The sequence below is a fragment of the Lepisma saccharinum genome, chromosome 30 (assembly GCF_977018435.1).
Source record: "Lepisma saccharinum chromosome 30, izLepSacc3.1, whole genome shotgun sequence".
Lineage (NCBI taxonomy): Eukaryota > Metazoa > Arthropoda > Insecta > Zygentoma > Lepismatidae > Lepisma > Lepisma saccharinum.
Window position 1 is genome coordinate 13,784,659 of NC_139258.1, and position 20,184 is coordinate 13,804,842.

The 20,184-nt window shown below is 36.1% G+C and overlaps 1 protein-coding gene across 3 annotated transcripts in view; it reads left to right on the top strand.

The window, feature by feature from the left end:
- Nucleotides 1-16,756, top strand: part of Shaw (potassium voltage-gated channel shaker cognate w) — a 376,242-nt gene extending 359,486 nt beyond the window's left edge. The window contains exons 5-6 of one of the 3 annotated variants that reach the window (XM_083115585.1): nt 11,403-11,486; nt 12,314-12,442. In XM_083115585.1, the coding sequence (XP_082971711.1) occupies nt 11,403-11,485 (83 nt within the window). In that variant the 3' untranslated portion in view covers nt 11,486; nt 12,314-12,442. Of the gene's footprint in view, nt 1-8,357; nt 8,493-11,402; nt 11,487-12,313 lie in introns of all 3 variants that reach the window. The other 2 variants (XM_083115584.1, XM_083115583.1) reach the window with 2 other exon arrangements.
- Nucleotides 16,757-20,184: the final 3,428 nt, after the last annotated feature.

A 20,184-nucleotide genomic window follows, 5' to 3' on the forward strand; every position in this document is an offset into this window, starting at 1 on the left:
AGTGGCTGGAAGTTGCGAGAAAATAATCTCTCGTTTATTGCAAGATTGCAAGGTAAAGGCAAATCCATAACCAATTGGAGCAGTTTACGTCATTGTTACAACCCATCATGGAAGAACAGCGCCACATTTCAACCTGGTGGCGGAAAATTGAACTATTTTTATCGCCATCCTCTTCCCCATGGTCTGCATAGTGGATTCACCAAATTTCAGAGTTCCACGATGCCTCAAACAGGCTACAGAGGGCTCTGAGTTGGGTAACTTTAATTCTGACAACCCGGTATGTAGCCTATATTGTTAAAAGGTTAAAAAGGTAGTCAGAGGAGTTAAAACTAACGTAGCGTTTGCCTGGTCATGACATTTATCCTGACGTTCATCTCAATTTTTACTTGTGTGCCTACCTTTTTATCTCTTTAACCACCGGCATACTCAAGGGGGAGCTGATGGAGCTACAGACCCTCCTGAAATTTTCAGAAAATCAATATTTTTAAATGAAAGCAATAAAGACTGGTCTGGTTTATTTTCTTTCGCTTTTCTGCCACTTCTGGCTAATCGCGAAGATGGGGATGAGTGATGACTAGGCTTCGGTTAGTTATGCATTTTGCATATAGCATATGCAAATTCATATTTTCAATGTCTTCAGGATATATTGCATATTTTACCGATTTTTTCTTACAAATGCATATTCTGCTGTTTCTGTGTGAAAATGTGTACTTTCCTTTCAATTGGAGCAATTCAGAAACATGATTCAGTATGTGTTCGCGAAGAATTCTGGCTACAAGCTCCTAAAGGATATTTGCTCTATTCATGAAGGGAAACAAAATGTGGACGATATTCCAAGTGAACTGCACGCTTCCGATTTGTTGAAATTACAACATGCGCCTATTGTTTCTTGTGATGTGTAGAGAATGTTTTCAGAGTATAAAAGTATTCTAATGGATAACAGGCAGAATTTTACTTTTGAGCATCTGAAACAATAAGTAGTTATTAAGTGCAATAATAACCTTTCATGCTGAGTAGAATGAGAGACAGCTGGTGAAATTCCACCTTCTGCTAATCGTGACGTTCAGTGAAGTCGGAAACAGAAAGTGGACTTATGAAAAAGAAACATATACAGAAACCATATATAAAATATGGTGAATTGTCAAAAAGGTAAGCCAAACCATATTTTTTTTACATATGTAAACAGTGGAATTAATACATAGTTACAAGCTATGGTTAAATTTTCTGAGTTTGATGTAAATTTTTTAAATTTTAAATGCATATTTTGATCATTTAAAGAGCATATTTCGAGCATTTTAAGAGCATTTTTGCATGCATATTTAAAGGTTTTTTTAGCGCATTACTATTCGAAGCCTAGTGATGACACATGAAGTTGAAGGGACACTCACAAAGAATACCATGCCCCCCGCGCGATGAGCACAGCTACGTAATATTTAACTTTAGAATTCCTGACCCACCCCCTCGGATAAGAAATCATCGGTGCGACAGTGCCCTTAACAATTTATCAATCATATTTCAACCCAAATCTTTACCAGCCTCCGACGGAAGCCACATGAGACGAAAGCTTTGGGAAATGCAAATTCATGCCAAAAAAATTAACATTACTTACAAGAGAATATAACATCAATAATGTGGATATTCGCAAGGATACTGAGCGATTTGTGATATTGAAGTCTGCTTTGTGCAAAGGAGGATCCTTGGCATGCAAAAATACATACAGTAAAACCTCGTTAATCCGGACTAATGGGGGAATAAGTTGACCGGTTTAACGAAATTCCGAATTAACTGAAATAACCTAAAAGAACAGTAGAAAGTGCATTAAAACTCAGTTTATAGCAACAAAACACGTTTAATGGCATAGGCCTAAATACACTATACACAGTACAGTACAAAGTCTGGGGGAAACAGAATTTCATCAGTGTTGACTGTCTTTTCTTTGGGAAGTTCTCTTGTTGACTTCTAGCCACATTTAAAACCTTGCACTCGGTTTTTTTTTCCTTTTGCCTGCCCGGATTAAGCGAAGTCCGGCCCCCCTGGCACTGAGGTCAACCCCCTCAGTAATTTGTTAGCAGTAAAAAGTGAAAATATAGACAGCAAATATTATTTTCCTCACAACTTTGATGAAGGATAAATTGAGGGAGCATGAACAGCAGCTATTACATTCGTTCATCTTATTTATAAGAAGAAGTGTAAGTAGCGGCAAGTATTTAGGAGAATCTCTTCTCTAGACTTCAGAAAGTTCCTTCACAAGGGAGCTTCTTTATCTGTACCTTCGTTGCCCCTGTTGCGACTTCCCATTTATACAGAAATCTGCGACTTTTATGTCATTGGGCAAATTCCCTCTGCATCTGCGTCAAAGGTTAACAGCTCCCAAGTTTTATTTATTTGAAAAGTCCTGAATACAGAAAAATCCATTTTACATCAGGATATCAACCGGAAAAGAAATAAACAAAATAATACGATGGACACATACACACACATATACATATATAACAAGAATAATAACAACTAGGGCAAAAAGAATATTATTTACCCTTTATCTGCTTTATGCACGCCGTTCTGTAAGTCTGCTTTGATAAATGGAAGCCCGGAGCGTCTCTTAGTGAGTTGTAAGTGGTTTGTAGCCTGTGGAGAAGTGATCTTTGTTCTAAAGATAGCCTTGAAGATTTAATGTAAAAGAAGTTGTTGCATTTGCTGTTGGGACGTGGGATTCTGATATGAAGAAGTGGCAAGAGTTCGCTGGTAAAAATGTTGTCCATTAATGATTCTGAAGAGTAGTGTTAAATCTGAGAGTTGACGGTGAAGAGAAAGGTCATGAAATTGTAGAGTGGATAGAATTTCTTGTTTGGAGAAGTTTGCAAGGGCTGGGCATCTGTGTTTGACTATTCTGACGAAGAAACTTACTACTTTGTTTGTTTTCTTTAAATTGCTTTCACGTGCCATTGACCAAATACAGGAGCCATATTCAAGAATAGGAACAACACACATTGTAAAGTAGGTTTTGAGGGCAGAAACGTGTGTTATGTCTGTAAATCTGTAAATTAGTCCAAGTGTTTTCATCGCTTTCGAAGTTATGTAGTCTATGTGATGGTTGAAAGTCAGTTTGCTATCAAAAATGACACCAAGATCCTTGTGCTGTCGTACGAACGGAATAACCTGGTTGCATAACTTGTAGGATGGCACTGTGTTATTGGATTTTAGGGTAAACCTCATGACAACAGATTTATCCGAAGGAACGAAGGGGTGTTTTATTGTTTCGGCCGGAGAGTGGAATGTACGGTAGGCACTATGATTGAATATTGTCCATCTTTTCTTACTCCTTGGCTCTACGGACCTCTGAGAGCTTTGGCCTCCTTCTGGATCTTCGCCCATTCTTCTCTACCTACAGCTCTCCACTTCCAGTTTCTAAATTTCAGCTCCTTCAAATCCCTCTACGACGTCCTCCAACCATTTCAGTCTAGGTCTTCTTACTTCTTCCTCCAGGTCTACCATCTCACACTCGTTTTAACAATCTGTCTTCATCCATCCTTATAATATGCCTTAACCATTGCAGTCTTCTTCTTCTATTATCTGCTACTATGTGCAAGTCTTTGTATAAATCATACAGTTCTTGGATCATTCTTATTCTCCAGTATCCATTCTCTGCCACTGGTCCATACTCGTCGCAATATCTTCCTTTCCCACATATTTAAAATCATCATGTCACTTTCTGCTAGAGACCATATGTCTCACTCCCATACATCACTATTGACTTTATCATAGTCTTATATATTTTAATATATATATTTTTTTTTTTGATGATTGCTCTAGACATGAAAATGCGTCTTAGACTATAGCATCTATGCAAAATCAAATATTCTATATGATACCACTTTTTAGAACAAACGTTTTCACAAATACACAACGCGTAGAGGAAAAGATCTAAATATGGGCCCCCCTTTTTATTTTTCATTTTCGGAGGAAAAATATTAAAATATCAAGCACCTGCCTTTAAAATGAATATCTATGAAATATATACTTAAATGTAATAGCATGCTAAAGTATAGAAGGTCTCCATTTTTTTTTAAAAAAAAAGCAATTTCCAAAAAATGGTAAAATGATGTGTTTCAAAATTGTGGTCTAAATATGGGCTACTAGTGTCAATATCACAAAAAGCAATTAAATTTTAAAAAAACAGTCATTTATCGCTAAAACATTATAAAATTCATATTTATGAATAATCTGTTGTTTTGAAAATCACCCGGAATGGGAAAAATCGAAATTAAGAAAAACATCCAGATATTTGTTGAAAATGTGATCTCAACATTAGACCTCATGTCTGAACCTATATTTAGACCATCAAGCTATTTTTCTTCTTCAATTTATTTTCGCTCTCTGTGGTACATATTTCACAAACAAATCATGGCATTATAAAAGCCCACATTTATTCTATGTACCGCTAATATCATAACCTACACAAAGCAGATGAGAATTCACAAAACGCTGAGTTAAAACATACCTGCAAAAAGTTTTCGGAGGTCGCAATTCTATAACAGTGTCAAAGGCCGAAACTAACCACCACTTTCTCTTGCGAATTGGCGCCGCAACCTTTGTCCTTGACAGATAACCAGTTCCAATAGCCTCTGCCAGGTTGCAGCACCCGAGAGCGCTGATAACTCCAAAACCCATATTTAAACCTTCGCCCATATTTAGACCTTCTCCTCTACACTATTTCATAGATTTCATACGGAACAACCAAATCACAGAATACAAACCCATTGTTTAAATCTAGCTTCGCTTCTTAAACAATTACCCATCTTCTATACTGACAGATTAAAATATACAAAGTCGGTTTGGGGGAAAGTGCCAAATTGTACATCCATGTTTCTCGCCATTAGTAAACCTATAAGCCAAGTGTGTACCGAAAGCAGGGGATGATTGGGGCTCAATCCCTCTTCAAATACATTTTTCGATAAATATAAATATTTTAACCCGTAACTGGCGTGGTGCCAGATTGTAACGTAAATGGCGTGGCGTGATCCAATGGATCACCAACTTAAATTCACTATTTCCATACGTTACCGAAACAGTAGCGAACTTTTTCATAAATTATCATGTATTTTGGACCTTCTTTATGGAATTATGATAAACTTTTATCCACTATTTACGTTATTGCAGCTTTTATTACTCAATTTACCTAACACTACACTGTCTGTAAATATATTTTCATGTGACTGTAAACAACAAAAAAATCATTTAGTTGCTCAATTATCACAGAACATAAATGTAATTACCCAAAGAAATCAAAAATTCACACAAAAAGTTCTGCACAATGTCAAAATGATTGATTGATTTGCTTTATTTTACTTCGCTTCTTGTGCCGCTTTTGGATATTTTTCGAAGATGGGGATGAGTGAGCATATAATGAAATTGATTAATAGACACTCACAAACATCCAGGCCAGGATTCGAACACGGGACCTCTGGCGTCGTAGCGCATTGTAATGTCAAAATGATGGGGGGAAACTAATGGATCGTAGCGATAGTCAGTGGAGATAAGTACTTCATTATCACTTTTATCAGACTCTAGATCTGATAATTCACTTCCGCTTCCAACGTATTCAAGTGTGTCCAGGATATTTTCACTAAAAAAACGGATCGTCAACTCTACTGTAGTGAAAAATAATTTCATTAATTATCCTATGCCAGTCCACCTGATCTGTACCAATAGAATACTTAGGTTTCTTGTGTGCATTCTTTAGTCTCTATTAATAGTTTACTATTTAGTGTTTTAAGATAATATATTTAACCTGTTTCATAAATAAAGAGAGGAATTATAAAGAGGAACAAAGAAAATGAAAAATGATAAGAGATAAATCAATTTGGAGGAAAGTCATTATTTCCATTGAGTACAAGAAAAGCCTTGTTATTGCTATATTAAGAATGCATGTAAGGTTTATTGGTAGAAAAAAGAAATGGACGAATATTGGCTGTAATGCAAATATGACGCGCTTGGATATGAGATGTCGAAATCGAGATGTCTTTATCCTAAGGAGACTTTTCATGTTAGATTCGCAATTGTCTCCAGATTGGTAGGACAAAATTATTACAATTAACCTTTTCCAATGGTGTTCTTTGATGCTTCCATATGAATGTAAATTAACCTTCCATCAACCTCGTAATTACACAGAATATCTCAAATCTCTAAATCTTTTTTTATTATTATTATTATTTTACTACGTTTTTGATATTACTATATGTACTTTGGAAATATAATGAATTGTCATTAATCTTCCATAGTTTGGTTGTTCTCGATTCTGCATACCTAATTTTTGGCGTACACAGGGGAGGTTGAGGGGGAATGCAAACCCCCTTTTTACTCATTTCTTTTTAAATGCCATTTACCACATTCATAAAATATAGAAATTACTGAGTAAAAAAAAGAATAACCCCGACCCCCATTTATGGTCAAACACAAATTTTCTGCGAACGCCAGATTTTGACTAATTTTGTTTTTACCATTGTTGCACTTTGGAGGACATTATTAATGAAGTTATCATGAATAGAAGTGCTTCGTCTCGAACAAATGTCGATATGCACACATTTTAAACACATAAAATTTAGGTTCAGCCACAAGAATATGTGTTAATTATTACATGAAAATGATAAATTCAAATTGAAGCAATGTTTTTCAGAGGACAACACTATTATGGGGGAAATGTGCCTTGTTTGCCCCACCTGGGAAAAATCCTGCAGACGCCCATATGCACACATCACTTTATTCTCTCACACAGAAACATATACAAATATACAAGACTGGCAATACTGAAGTTATAATTAAACCATAAATGCATCTTCTGGATCGGTTGACTTCAACACATGAATCAAACTTGAAGTAACTTAGTAGCAGCTACGCGTTACGACGCCAGGGGTCCCGGGTTCGAATCCTGGCCTGGGCATGGATGTTTGTGAGTATCCATTCATCAATTTCATCATATCATCACGCATCCCTATCTTCGCAAATTAGCCAAACGTGGCAGAAAAAGCGATGTAAAATAAAGCAAATGTCAATCAATCAAATTAACAACTGGTTTTCATACTAATACAACTACTTTCAGGTATAATGTTATCTATCGTAATACTAAATTAGTCATTTTCACGGTGATTCTTATAATTACCTAGGAATGATTAATTAGTAGCTATCTTTACATAACAGTATAACCTGCGTATCGGATGAGATACTGTGATTTATATTACTCCGATTGGATTGAAGTAATATAATGGATGAAATACGTACATGCTAAAAAAAATTATTATTGAAGTTGCAGTGTAAAATGGATGATGTAATTTCTGAATACCTATGTAAATCATTAGTTGCTGATGGCTCAAATAAGTCGACGATGTCATAACTAACTTATTTCGTTCCCGAGGGATATTCAGAAAGTTTATGTAAGCTGTTAAAGAAGAACAAATACATTTGTCAGAAAATGAGTATCGACGGAATTCTTACATCATTCCTCGATATAATCACCATTATTGTTAAAGCCGGGACACAGACTATTGGAGGCCCTTGTAGAAATCGGTCTACAACTAGTTTTCATTTGAACTGCCCATGGTACTGTAGTTTCGTTGAGAATGCCGATCCTGCAACACATTTCCTTCATTAAAGCACGTGAAATTATCAGATATTGTGCGAAACATCCGGTCAATATGATCTCTACAGCTCAGAGCACACACGCACACCACCACCACCACAACACAATTAAACTACTCGTTCACTGCAACTACCAGTACAAGTTACAATCAGCTGGTAAATTGCTACAAGTGTCCACAAAAGACTATGTCCCCGTCTGGTAAATGGCTTAACAAAGATGGTGACTTTATCGAGAAGTTTGTAGTGTGAATATTATGACCATAATCAATTTCGGACAAATATGTGTGTTCCTTAATTGTAACAGCCTACCGGAACTTACTTTCAAATACCCCCTCGTACAATTTAACGCGGTTTAAATAAGTCTGCATACAATGGACAGATTAGAGAACCAAACGAGAGTTCAAAAGCAAAAACTACTACCCCTCCCAAACTCATAAGAAAAGTGGTGAAATTAACAATGAAAAATGAGTGTATTTACACTACGTAAATGCAAACATAGAAATAATTTATGAAAAATCATTAAAATATATGTTATTAAAACATATCATGAGTGAAAAGCAATATATCGTAATGTACTGAAATCCCATCTGTATCATGCACATAGTGTTGTGATGTTTTTCATAAGTACATAACAAAATGCGGTCGTTGTGGTACGGGGTAAGGTTCTATTGCTTCAACCTGTCATTTCTTCATTATTTTCATGTTTCATTTGTTTGCTCTGATAGGCGACGTCGAAGAAACAATTCCTATGCTGATGCTGAACCACTCTGATAAGGAGGATACCCTGGTCCCTTCCTCAAAGTCCTCCCTCATCCCTCAAACTAGTGCATGATGGCGGATGGTTCTCGCTCCACCAAAAGGTACTCTATTCCTCAATCTGCTCCAACTTTTGTCCGTCTGTGTTCCGCTTCAGTGCACGCATATCGTGCATTTCTCATGCTGAAATATACTCTCCCTTTCCTGCAGGCCTATTATGCTGTGTTTCCCATTTTTGTTTGAAGATCCAGATTAAAAGCATGTCCTTTTAGATTCAGAAGGGGAGGGAAGTTGCTTTTTTGCGTACTTCAAGATTCTGCCACCGTGGCGCTAGTGAACGGTTCCGTTTTGTTCTTGAGAGAAAGGTGACATTAAAATTTTTGTAATGCAAAAGCAACGTGACTTTTGCCAGGTTTTCCACTCATTTTGAAAAACCCTATTACCGAACTTTTCCCGGTTTTCCTGGTACTTTTAAATAAATGTCGAGACCAAACGATTTGACATACCAATCAAGATGCCTTCAATTGTACATGTTAATCAAACGAATCAAGTTTAAATCAAGAATTTACTTGTAAGAAAGATTTTTAAAAACTGTTTGGAAGAAAAGTGGAATGTACTTCCAGTTTCGAATCTTGGCAAGCAAAAAATATGAAATATTCCCTAGCTTTTCCTAATTTTTAAAATATTTTTACAAAATTCCTTGACTTCCCATGACTTGATTTTCTATTAGGTTATTGGGATTCCTGCATATTTCTCGATAAAAGTAGAAATACCAATATGTTCGTGATGTTAGCTATGACTTCTCATCTAATATTTTGATATTTGTAACAATACCTTTAAGGAAAAAGAGTCATGTGCTCCAGTCGGTATGGCGTCTGACTGTTACCCAGCAGACTCGGGTTCGATTCCCCTTGTCGATAATCTCAACTGGGAATTTTTCGGACATTGGTCCTGCATGAAAGCAGCTCTAAAGTCCACCCACCCTCTAATAAAATGCGTACAGTGGGATACATAAGTATTACCAAGCAAATTGTCCATCATGTTCATGCACTTTATTTTTCTCTGTGAGCGCGTAAAGAATTAAAACAAAACACCTAACAAACTGGCAACTTTTGAACTAGCATACGTAAAAATCTATTCCTTAAAAACACATGGTATGCAAGACAAAAATTAATGAAAATAGCCATGGACAATTTGCCGAGCAATACTTGTGGATCCCACTGTACTTGGGTGTACAGACGGCAGGAGCGCGGCCTTGCCTCCATATCCTCCAACATATCTTCAGGGCAAGTTGCAATGTGCAAGAGGTAGTTTAACCTTCTAACTTTAACGAAATACATTTAACCTTAGTACATTTCCTGTAAAATCGCTGTTATGAATACCGTATATCACTCATTCTATGATGCAGTCAATCTTGAAGCTGCTTAAATCTTGGATAGTGACGACAATGAGATTTCGTTTTAATCCATGAAGATGATTGGTAGCTATTAAACAGCAAATAGAACTGTGCTAGGTAAAACAATAGGAGTGTTCCTAAATTAAATCATACTTGGATCTGTTTTCATGTTGGCATCTGAGCACAATTTTATACAAGTTTCAATTTTTTAATTACATCTGATAACTTTCATTAATTTTCAAGTTCATAGTTATTTATTTTAAAGCAAACTAAATTACATAGTCTTAACTAAACTGCATAGTGTTGCAAAGCAATTATATTTCTGAAATTATCTCTTTTATGACCTACAAATACTATAGCCACTAAATTACTAATGTTGTGGTAACATCAGAATTTGCAATGTAAATAAAACGATGATGAAAATTCGTACGAGCTTCAGTGAAACCAACAGCGATATTTTAATTATCAATGATTGTAAATGTTTGTCCTTGATATTTCCTACCGTTTTAAGAACAAAGAATATTAAAATTGTTCATTCTCGTGTGTGGCGCCAACTTTACAAAAACATTACGTGAGCTCAACTCAAACTTGTTTCATAATTTTATACAAAAAATAATATGCTCTTCCTTATCCCTCTGATATTAACTTTCATCATATCGATATCAGTATAATTGTAGAGATCTAAAAAAGTGATTTTGAAATATTTTGTTAATAACAATCAATTTTCAATTAATCAGAAAAGTGTAGTGTAGCCTAATTAATAAAATACTTTAAACTTATGATTTCATAAACCTTTCGTTAAACTTGGAGACTTGGATTTATTTGACTGTGATAAATGCACTGAATTCATGATCATATACAAGTTTAGTGTTTCTGATTGTGTTGAAATTTGGCACAAAAACATCTGGTTTTATAATTCATGGGTATTCATCCATTGCTTCGTATCATTACTCATCATCGTCACAATTAGAGAAAAGTGGCAGAAAAGCGACGTAAAATAACCTATTTCAATCAATAATTCACTATGGGAAATATATTCCAACATGAAAGCATTATTTCGCTTCTATGCTCTGTAGTTGAGTAAGCGTCTACAATATGGTGGACATTGGACAAGAAATTTGGGAATCGATGATTTCAATAAGCAGTCCACCACGATAACAATAATAATACGTAATGATAATAATTGACGATTTATTGGGCCCACGGGACCATGTAGGTTGGCGCCACTGATTTATACTATGTATTCTGCATTAACACGAGAAGTGCATGTCTTCTGCTTTAGGGGAACTAAATAATGAATTTTGTTTAATTGATTTTCAATGTCTAATTTTGCAGTTTTGCAACATGCAGGAAAAACTAACAACGTGGTCTAAACACATTTGTTGCCGTGTAAGCTGATTGTTTTGCCCATAAAATGAAACCTTAATTAGCGTCAACTTATTAAGTCTTGGGAAATTACTAGCATTATTTTATTGCATGGCACTGCATGTATATGGCTGCAGTTTTGGTTTTATTGTACTTGCCAGATCTTGGGTGCTGATGCTTGTCGTGGCCCTGGTGTTTCTATTGTGAGTGTGTAACCCGCCTAATGTTCTACTTTCCATGTGTTTTCTTGCAGAAAATGAACGACGAAACTCTAACTTGCGAACCAATGGAACATCCAAAGGTTCTGCTGACGTCAGCCAAGTTCTATCACAATAGGGTATTGTTGCGTTCTGTATCTATATTGTATGATTTTATTATAATACTTGCGTGCCAATGCACATGAACTCTTTGTTTGTGGTACATGCATCAATACATATACTTATGAACTCTCTTACACATATATAAATCTATCATACAGAACAAATCCTCATACCTATTGAAAACCATGTAATGCATCAGAAAATGTCTGTATGTTGTGTATAGAATGTTTGCTAGTTGTATACGAAAAGATTGTTACAGAAGGTTGAGAAGAGTCTGTTACTTTCATATGTCTGTGGGTAGAATAGATAATATGTAACAATTGACCTGCATATTTGATATCTATCACCTAAATTTCTAGTCCAGATTCTATAAAACTTCTGGGAATTCATTTTCTTGAAGTTTCCACTCATTGATATGAGTAACAGATTCTTTCCTGGCGTGAGTTCCTTTGATTGGAAGTTGCAGCTGCATCTGTAGCTAACCTCCGAACAGTTAGTGCATGTTTTATGTCACCATGCATCCTTTGTAACCACAATAAGTACTTTTGTAATGTGATACATCCAACTGAACTGACTTTGGTAAAGTAACAGTTATTTTTCCAGAAATCAAAAGCACTCAGGTATCTCACAAATCTTCCCTTTTATACATTCACAGTACATCACACAAGTTATTCCAACACGTTCCAAGCATGGGCAATGTAAGCTTGACGTTTCGGAATGTATGTGGAACGAGAAATAGCGAATCAAGTAAGAATTTCAATGTTCGATGTGAAGTTTGTGTCGTGTTGCATACAAATTGTATTGTTGGAAGGTTTCTGACGAATTTTTCTTCATTCTTTCACAGTGGGGATGAGTATGGGCATGACAATGACCTTGAATCCAAACGGAGTAGGACTAGATACCACGCTAAAGGTAAGCAATCCTCCTACCAGTGGCCCAACTGCGCCCTTGCAACCGTCTCTGTCCAATCAGAAAACACCATCAGACACCGCCGCTTCTTCGAGCTCACCACCGACTAAACTTGAAGTTTAACTGTGCCCCTCTAGTGTCCAAACGATACACCCAACCATTCCGCAGAGCAGACAACTCGCAAACAAATCCACTCAAAGGTTCTAACTCCGTTCTTAAAAGATTATCAACTCCGATTCTACCCTCGTTTGTAACACGGAAACTGTTGGTGTCACGAGCGAAGCAGGAACAAGAAGAGGATGCTAGGCTAAATGTTTTGAGGGAGTAAGTTTAGGTCATGGACATACAATAAAGGGAGAAAAGATGTTAACAAAAAAAACATGAAACAGTGAACATTATTATTTGTACAGAACTTATTTAAATATTATCCTTCTGTGATTTTTACGCGATTGTTGAGTTGGTATAGTATGTAAGGTAATGTGTTGTAATGAGAACAGGCTGGATTCAACTTTCATTATTCGACACGATATATTGTGATCCATGCAATATGCAACTCTCGAGTATATAAAACAAATTTGGTCCAACATTACTTTGTGTAAGAATATTTTGATGTAATTTTGTTCCAACTGTTCATTTCTTCGTGAGTTTTCAACTTAATTTCAATTTCATATGGATCTTGGAGATCACTGACAAAGTAAAGTGCATAAAATACATATATGAAATGTTGATACGACAAAGAACATAGTTATATTTCCGCTTTGAAACGAAAGTGATCCAGAAAACAGAAAACACAAGTAGTAACACACTAACAAGTTATCTAATTGAAATGGGAAGTGTCGATAAATTCGCAAACACAACGCACATACAGAAACTTACGTCGCACATAACCACAGACACTAATATATATGTACGTGGAATTCACACGCCTTTTACAATTTTCTGAAAATGTATAACATGTCATTACAAAATTTATCTGTTTTATTATTAGGCACTACACTAATTTTTAACTAAAGATCGTGGTCTCCTCCTAATCATTCATCCAATATAGTTTAAGTTATATTGTCCAAGTATCTACAAATATGGTTCAATTGTTGTTATTGACGAATCCATCCAATGAAAGACAACTAAATAAAAAAAATCATCAGACTCCGTTTGATGTCGTCATAGCTTAGTATCTGTCAAATCTAAATAAAATTTCGACCAGTGGTAAGCGTACAAGTAGAAACGTATGTTCAAATTTGCATACTAAATTACCCGCTACAGTTAGTGGTCCGCATTGAAACATTCAACACCCCAGCTACAATTACATTTTTGTCAATATCGTTTCAGCTCATATGAACTATTTACTTCGATTGGTTTAATACCATGAAGACTTACGGGAAATAAAGTAAATACCATGCTGAACACAGAACAATATGGAACTATAGGTTATTATAATTTTCGTTTCATTTCATCGCAGCCTATTAAGTGCCTTTCATATACCGTGAATCTAACCCTTGATATGTAAAAAAACAGATTCAACTTTTGGTTTTGTTGAACGTGATAATTTTTCTGTGTTCTACCTTTACACGGAAAATTTGCGTGTACAAAAATTATTACCAATAATAATGATAATACAAGCTTGGTCTACATACTCCTCACATATTTAGATGTGCAGCACTTCAATAAATTCAATGGAATCGTGGTGGCATTGCATGTGTTGGAGCATATTTTTATGAAAAGGGATAGCAACGGGTTGTCATTGAAATAGCGTACAAAGAAACTTGAAAAATATGTCTCGATAAAGACTTAAATAATGTTTGTGTTAATCCAAAATATAATTTTATTCCGTTCTCTTTGAAGTCTTATTTCAACTGTGATTTGAAATCATACTTCTAAAAGACATATACAACGAGAAGTAATTTTCAACGTAAGACTTATTTTCATACACGTTTATCTTCGTTATACAACTCATTGCTTTATTCGTATCGCTAAATAATTACGCGAACAATATTACCAGTCATATCATTCTAATCGTTCATGTTATTTTTAAAATCTATAAAGCATACTTCTAAAAATGTTGTGTAAACTATGTTGGATGATTGTGCTACAATTGAACACATTCGTAGAATCACCTTATTAAGATATGTAAGAAAAATGAAACAATTGTACGTTACTAAATATAAACGAAGGGATATGGATCACACAAATGTATATATGCACTTTAAGTGTTATCATAAGCTTTTTTCTCACCGCCAGACACAAGTGTATACATAGAATAATAAATAATTGCATGGGGTGTTACGGGACCAACTAAATTTTCTCGGTTGGATTTATATGTTTATAAAAAATATTATTTCGCCTCCCAATGCAGATAAAAATAAGTCGACAGTTTGGGACGTGAAATAAACCGAGAAAATGCCTCGTTTGTGGATAAAATCCATGCCGTATGTACAAGAGGACGTCGGATGAGAATCGTTCATCTGTTTTTTTAATATTGTATTATATATAAATATATATATATAAATAAATAATATTAGATATACGTAAAAGGAACGTTATGGATATTTTGGCTACATCGTCTGTGGGTACAGAAAGCCGTAACAGTGTGATTACGTCATAACCCATGCTTTAAAATCACACCTTTACCAACCGTGGCCAACTGTCTCACTCCTAATTTTCCCCACAGAAATGTCTGTGTCTTTCTTCTGGGAGATGGCCCAAGGAAGGCACACATGTTGAATTAGTTGTTTTAACTTCACCTCGAGATAAGAGGAAGTTTATATGCAAAAAAACGTCTCTTTATCTTTGGATAGTTTTACTTGTCATTCGAGTGAAAGAAAGAGAAACGTTTGTAATTTTTAGCTCTTTTTTACGAGCTAACTTATCCTTATTGTTAATGTTTGTCATGTAAAGACCTACAAACGTGCGTCGATGATTGAGGGAAAATTTAACCAGTGCATTAACATTTGGCGTTTATAGAATCATAGGTTTAGAAACGTGACGCTTTACACACAATGCGAGGAATCTGTATTCTAAAACCAATCGAGAGAAAATTATGGTGTTTCAAACCGAACACACACATACAAACACGGGCTGGACAATGGCGCCATCTATACAAACTTCCACTTCCACCCTGTCATTTGCAAGAGGTAACACACTGATTTGAGGCGCACGTGAGTTGATGCGGTAAAGGAACAAAGAAACATTTATTACAAACTCATAGACACCGACATTTTATCCGCATATGTTATGTAGACCTTAAACGGCTTTTACATGTCATTCTGTGCAATAAAGATGTTACAACATAAAAGAAAAGATTAATGATACACATACGAAACACACAGATGATGTACTAAAGTTAAAACAAAGGTTTAAGATTCTAAGTATGTGTGTATGTAAACATTATTACATTATTAATAATATTACCACGGTTGTTACAGAAGTATTAAAAATAGAGGTTTTTTCAACTATATTCGTTTGCAAATTACAGAATATCATATCAGAAGACATCTGAATAAACTACAAATATCAATAAGATGAACTTTTTAAAAAATAAAGAATAGTGTGAAAATGAATATGATAATGCATGAGTAAAAACAAAAGAAAGAAACGACACGTGGATGCAATGCTGATCCCTGATTGGTTTCTCTAGATAAAGACCTTCGCAAGCCTACCAACCTAACAGGGGCTCAGCATTATCCAACATCAACCGACCAATTAACTCTTGGCTTGATAGGCTTGCCTTGCGTCGGCCAATCAGAGCTCAGCAACTTCCTCTCGTCCTTTTTTTCTTTTCTTTTAACTTTATTTTTTAAAAAAATCACAGTAAGTTACACTGTGGGCAGTTACCAAACTAACCTGCTTTCCACAATCACTTCGCCCTGTGTATTCACATTCTATATAAGTCACACGAAAGTGATATTTTACACAACTTAACGTTTTTTTAACTGTTTTTATGGACCTTTTACCACATTCTCGATTTACACGTGTCACATATTTTTCTTCACCCACCAGCTAATAATGTTGCCTCTACTATTGTGCTGCTCTAGCTTGAATATTACACAATATATATTACTTGTAAGCAACTTGTGAAAGTTTATAAACAATTCTGTTATTGCAACTAAGTTGCACGAACATGAAATTATTATTATTTTTCGCTGTGAAATGTTCAAGTTAAAGCGAATCAACTGTAAATGGCAAATTAAAAGAACCAAAAAGCTTGTTCTTAGTCAAGTTTGGTTGCTGTCCCAGAGAACATGTCGAAGAAAAGGGGGGCATGTGGCCCCCGTATGCTTTGTTTGTTTCCGCGGCTCTGCCGTATACTGCAGCAGTATGTTGCTGGATTCTACACTACTCACAACACACTTTGTAAATAAAGCCATCTTTGATGCGAAAATCTCTTGGTCTGTTTTCTTTGTGTTATTTAAACCTTTCCCTTATACGAGGAGCGTCCAGAAAGTAAAGACGCAAGCGCAATTTATGATCTTAACCCAGTGTGCGAATTAACGGGTTCCCCTCTCACAAAAAATTTTTACCCCCGCCAGAAGAATTTTTTTCTAACTCCCAAAGAAAATGAAATTGAAACCTGAAACAATTGCATCCTACTTCGTGTCTGAAGTTCTATTTTTAAATAGCCATCGTTTGACATGCAGAGGATTAACAAAAAAAAAAAGTCCCAGACTAGTGCTGTTTGCAAGTCTTCAGTGGAGATCACATTTCTCGCCGCACACTGCCATTGAGTTGAAAGGCCAATAGAAATTTGGTCAAGTTTTCTCAGTGTTGCCAGTTCAATGTCTCTTTCTGTGCATAAGTCTTGAGTTTTCTTAGAATGTATATTAGGAATTGTTTCTAAATGCAATGTCTATTCGTGTAAGGCCCCCACGTTGGGCGCCACTTTATGCTACTTTCTGATGGTGCAAACGTTTTATACCACGGAAAGATCTACAAGGTTGTTGTTTTTTTTTTTTTGTTTTTTTTTGTTTTTTTTTTTAGAAAGTAAACCAGACATTGAGCCTTCCAATGGAGACAGTTAATAAATTATATTATATCTTCATTTATGTTTCAACTTAGCAACTGTTTACAAGTATTAGGCGTATTGGGTAGGTAACACAAATTAGTCTGCATGTAAATGTAGTCATAATATTTAATGTTCAGGGTAAATGTCCTGTTCTAAATCACTTAGAACTGAAAAGACAACAGTTTAGTTTACTAACTGGCTACATACACAAATTTGCATCCCCCCAAAACCTCCGAAATGAAAAAAACATGCGTCCACTGATATAGTATCCCCCTAATAAAACGTTTAATTCGCACACTGTCTTAACCTATCGTATGTATATTTTTTGTGAAGTTTGCAATACTGCAAGCTAAGTTCTATTCTCCCAATTCAGAACTGTGCGTCACTACACTATAAAAAGTATGTAACGCCTTAACTGGTGTAAAGACAACGCCTAATAGTGTGTTAAAGGCTACAATATTTGGTGTGGTTTGATAGCCAAATGGTGTAACAAGACACCAAATTTGGTGCTAAGCACTGTTGCCACTACTTTGGTGGAAAGTCAGTTGCATATTTGTTAGAGTGTAGGTTACTAAGTTCCGAAGATCTCAGGTTCGAATCCCGACCTGGACATGGATGTTCTTTAGTAGTGTCTCTTCATAAATTTCATCTAATCATCTTCATCGTCGTGACTAGGTTAGAGTGGAAGAAAGCCCCGCTAAGTACAAATTTCATTTCTGGAGTTGGAGTTACCAATAAATCCATGTTACTAATAAAAGAGTGACTCGTTCATATTGCCTACGAAAGGCTAAAAATATACATTTTGTTATAAATTTTGAAAATGCAGGATGATTTTTATAGAACCGGTGTGGTGAATTTGGTAATGATGCTCCAGGTGATGCATATAACCGATCAAAATCTTAATCCGTGGGCCGTGTTGAGACGAGCGGCTAGGGGCAGCATTAGCACCTTGGAAATACATGCTAACAGCACCAAACCTAACCTACCTAACCTATCCACGCAGGCATATAATACCTGGAAAAAGCAAAACTCAATATGCTGACCAAGGCAGAAATTTATTTTATTATAAAACATAAACTAAACGTAACGTTCAAGGTCTTCTTCAGACTCTGTCAGAATGTGTACATAGGAGAAACGAAAAAGAGGCTGAAAGACAGGTTGAAACAACATGGGGATGATGAAGCTATATTTAAACACACGAGAGAAACAGGACATGTCATAGAGTGGGACGAGGCTAAGCAGATAGGAAGGGAGAAGAGACACCTAGTGAGAAAATGGAAGGAGTCCAAGGAAATAGAGAAGAAAGGTGAAGAAGACACAATGAACTGGAATGGGGGACTGAAGATAAACAAAGAATGGAAGAAGGTGTTAGAAAGTGTGGAAAGGACAAGAGAGAAAGAGGAGAGAAGAATGAAGGAAAAAGAGCGTGAGATAAAGAGTCCAACCACATTCTAGATGGAAGTAAGCCACCTGCTAGAATGTTCCACAACAACTTTCTAATAGTCTGGAGGGGAGTATTTTTGTGTATATATATCGTCCTGTTTTGTACCTTGTTACATTTGTACTTGGTGCAGAGTCTGAAGAAGACCTTGCTAGAAGGTTTAAACGTTACGTTTAGTTTATGTTTTATAATAAAATAAATTTCTGCCTTGGTCAGCATATTGAGTTTTTCATATCATGGAAACAAGGCTTAATGTTGTTATAACTGAAATAAGCATGTAAATATGTTAGGCAGCTCAAATTGGCAATTCGGGAAAAAAAACGCCGTTTGGTTATCAATGACAGACACTCGTAGATACAGAACTTTTATTATACACATTAGAAAAGTACAACATTATATTACTTTTGGACATAATCACCATTCAAATTGAGGCACTTGTCATAACGTTTTAAAAGGTTTGAAATACCTTCTGCAAAAAAAAATCTCCCGCCTGGGAACGAAGCCACCCTCTAACAGCATCATGAAGCGCATTGTCATTGTCGAAGCAGTGCGACGCAAGCCACTGTTTCATGTGTCTGAAGAGGTGGTAGTCGCTCGGCGCCAAATCTGGGCTATAGGGTGGATGATCAAAAACTTCCCAACGGAACTGCCCCAAAAGGCTTGAGTGCGTCCAGCGGTGATCTCATCGCCGGTCACAATTCTGTTAAGGAATTGTTCTAGTTCCTCGGCATAACGCGAGAGAAAGTCAAAAACAGAACCCATTCGGTGTTTTTTGTGTTCCTCAGAAAGGAGTTTTGGAACCCAACGAGCATAGAACTTGTGGTATCTCAACTTTTCTGTCACCACCTCATACAAAACAGTCAGAGAAATTTGGGGAAAGCGAACAGGAAGTTCAGATATATATATATATATATATATATATATATATATATATATATATATATATATATATACCCACTTCTTGCCGCATCGTGCACGTCAGTTCGTCCATCTTTAAACATGCGACACCTTTTCACGTACGATACCTTCACTCATCACGTTTGGTCTGTAAATATTACACAGTTCGCGATGAATCGCAGCTGCCGAAAGTTTTTTTTGCACAGAGAAATCGTATTACTGCACGCACTTCACATTTGGCGGGATTTTCTATTGGAGCGTTCATTTTCAATTGTTATAGCGGACGAATCAACTACAACACAACCTTCTCCTTCCACTGCTCACTACCTACTGAACTACTGCGCACAGCGCCACAGGACTCACGTCGCTATCCCCGGCTATTTCTCGCACATGCGCAAACGGAGGTTCTTTTTCCGAATTACCCTCGTATTAAGCTATTATATGTATTCGTGGATAGGTTAGGCAGGTC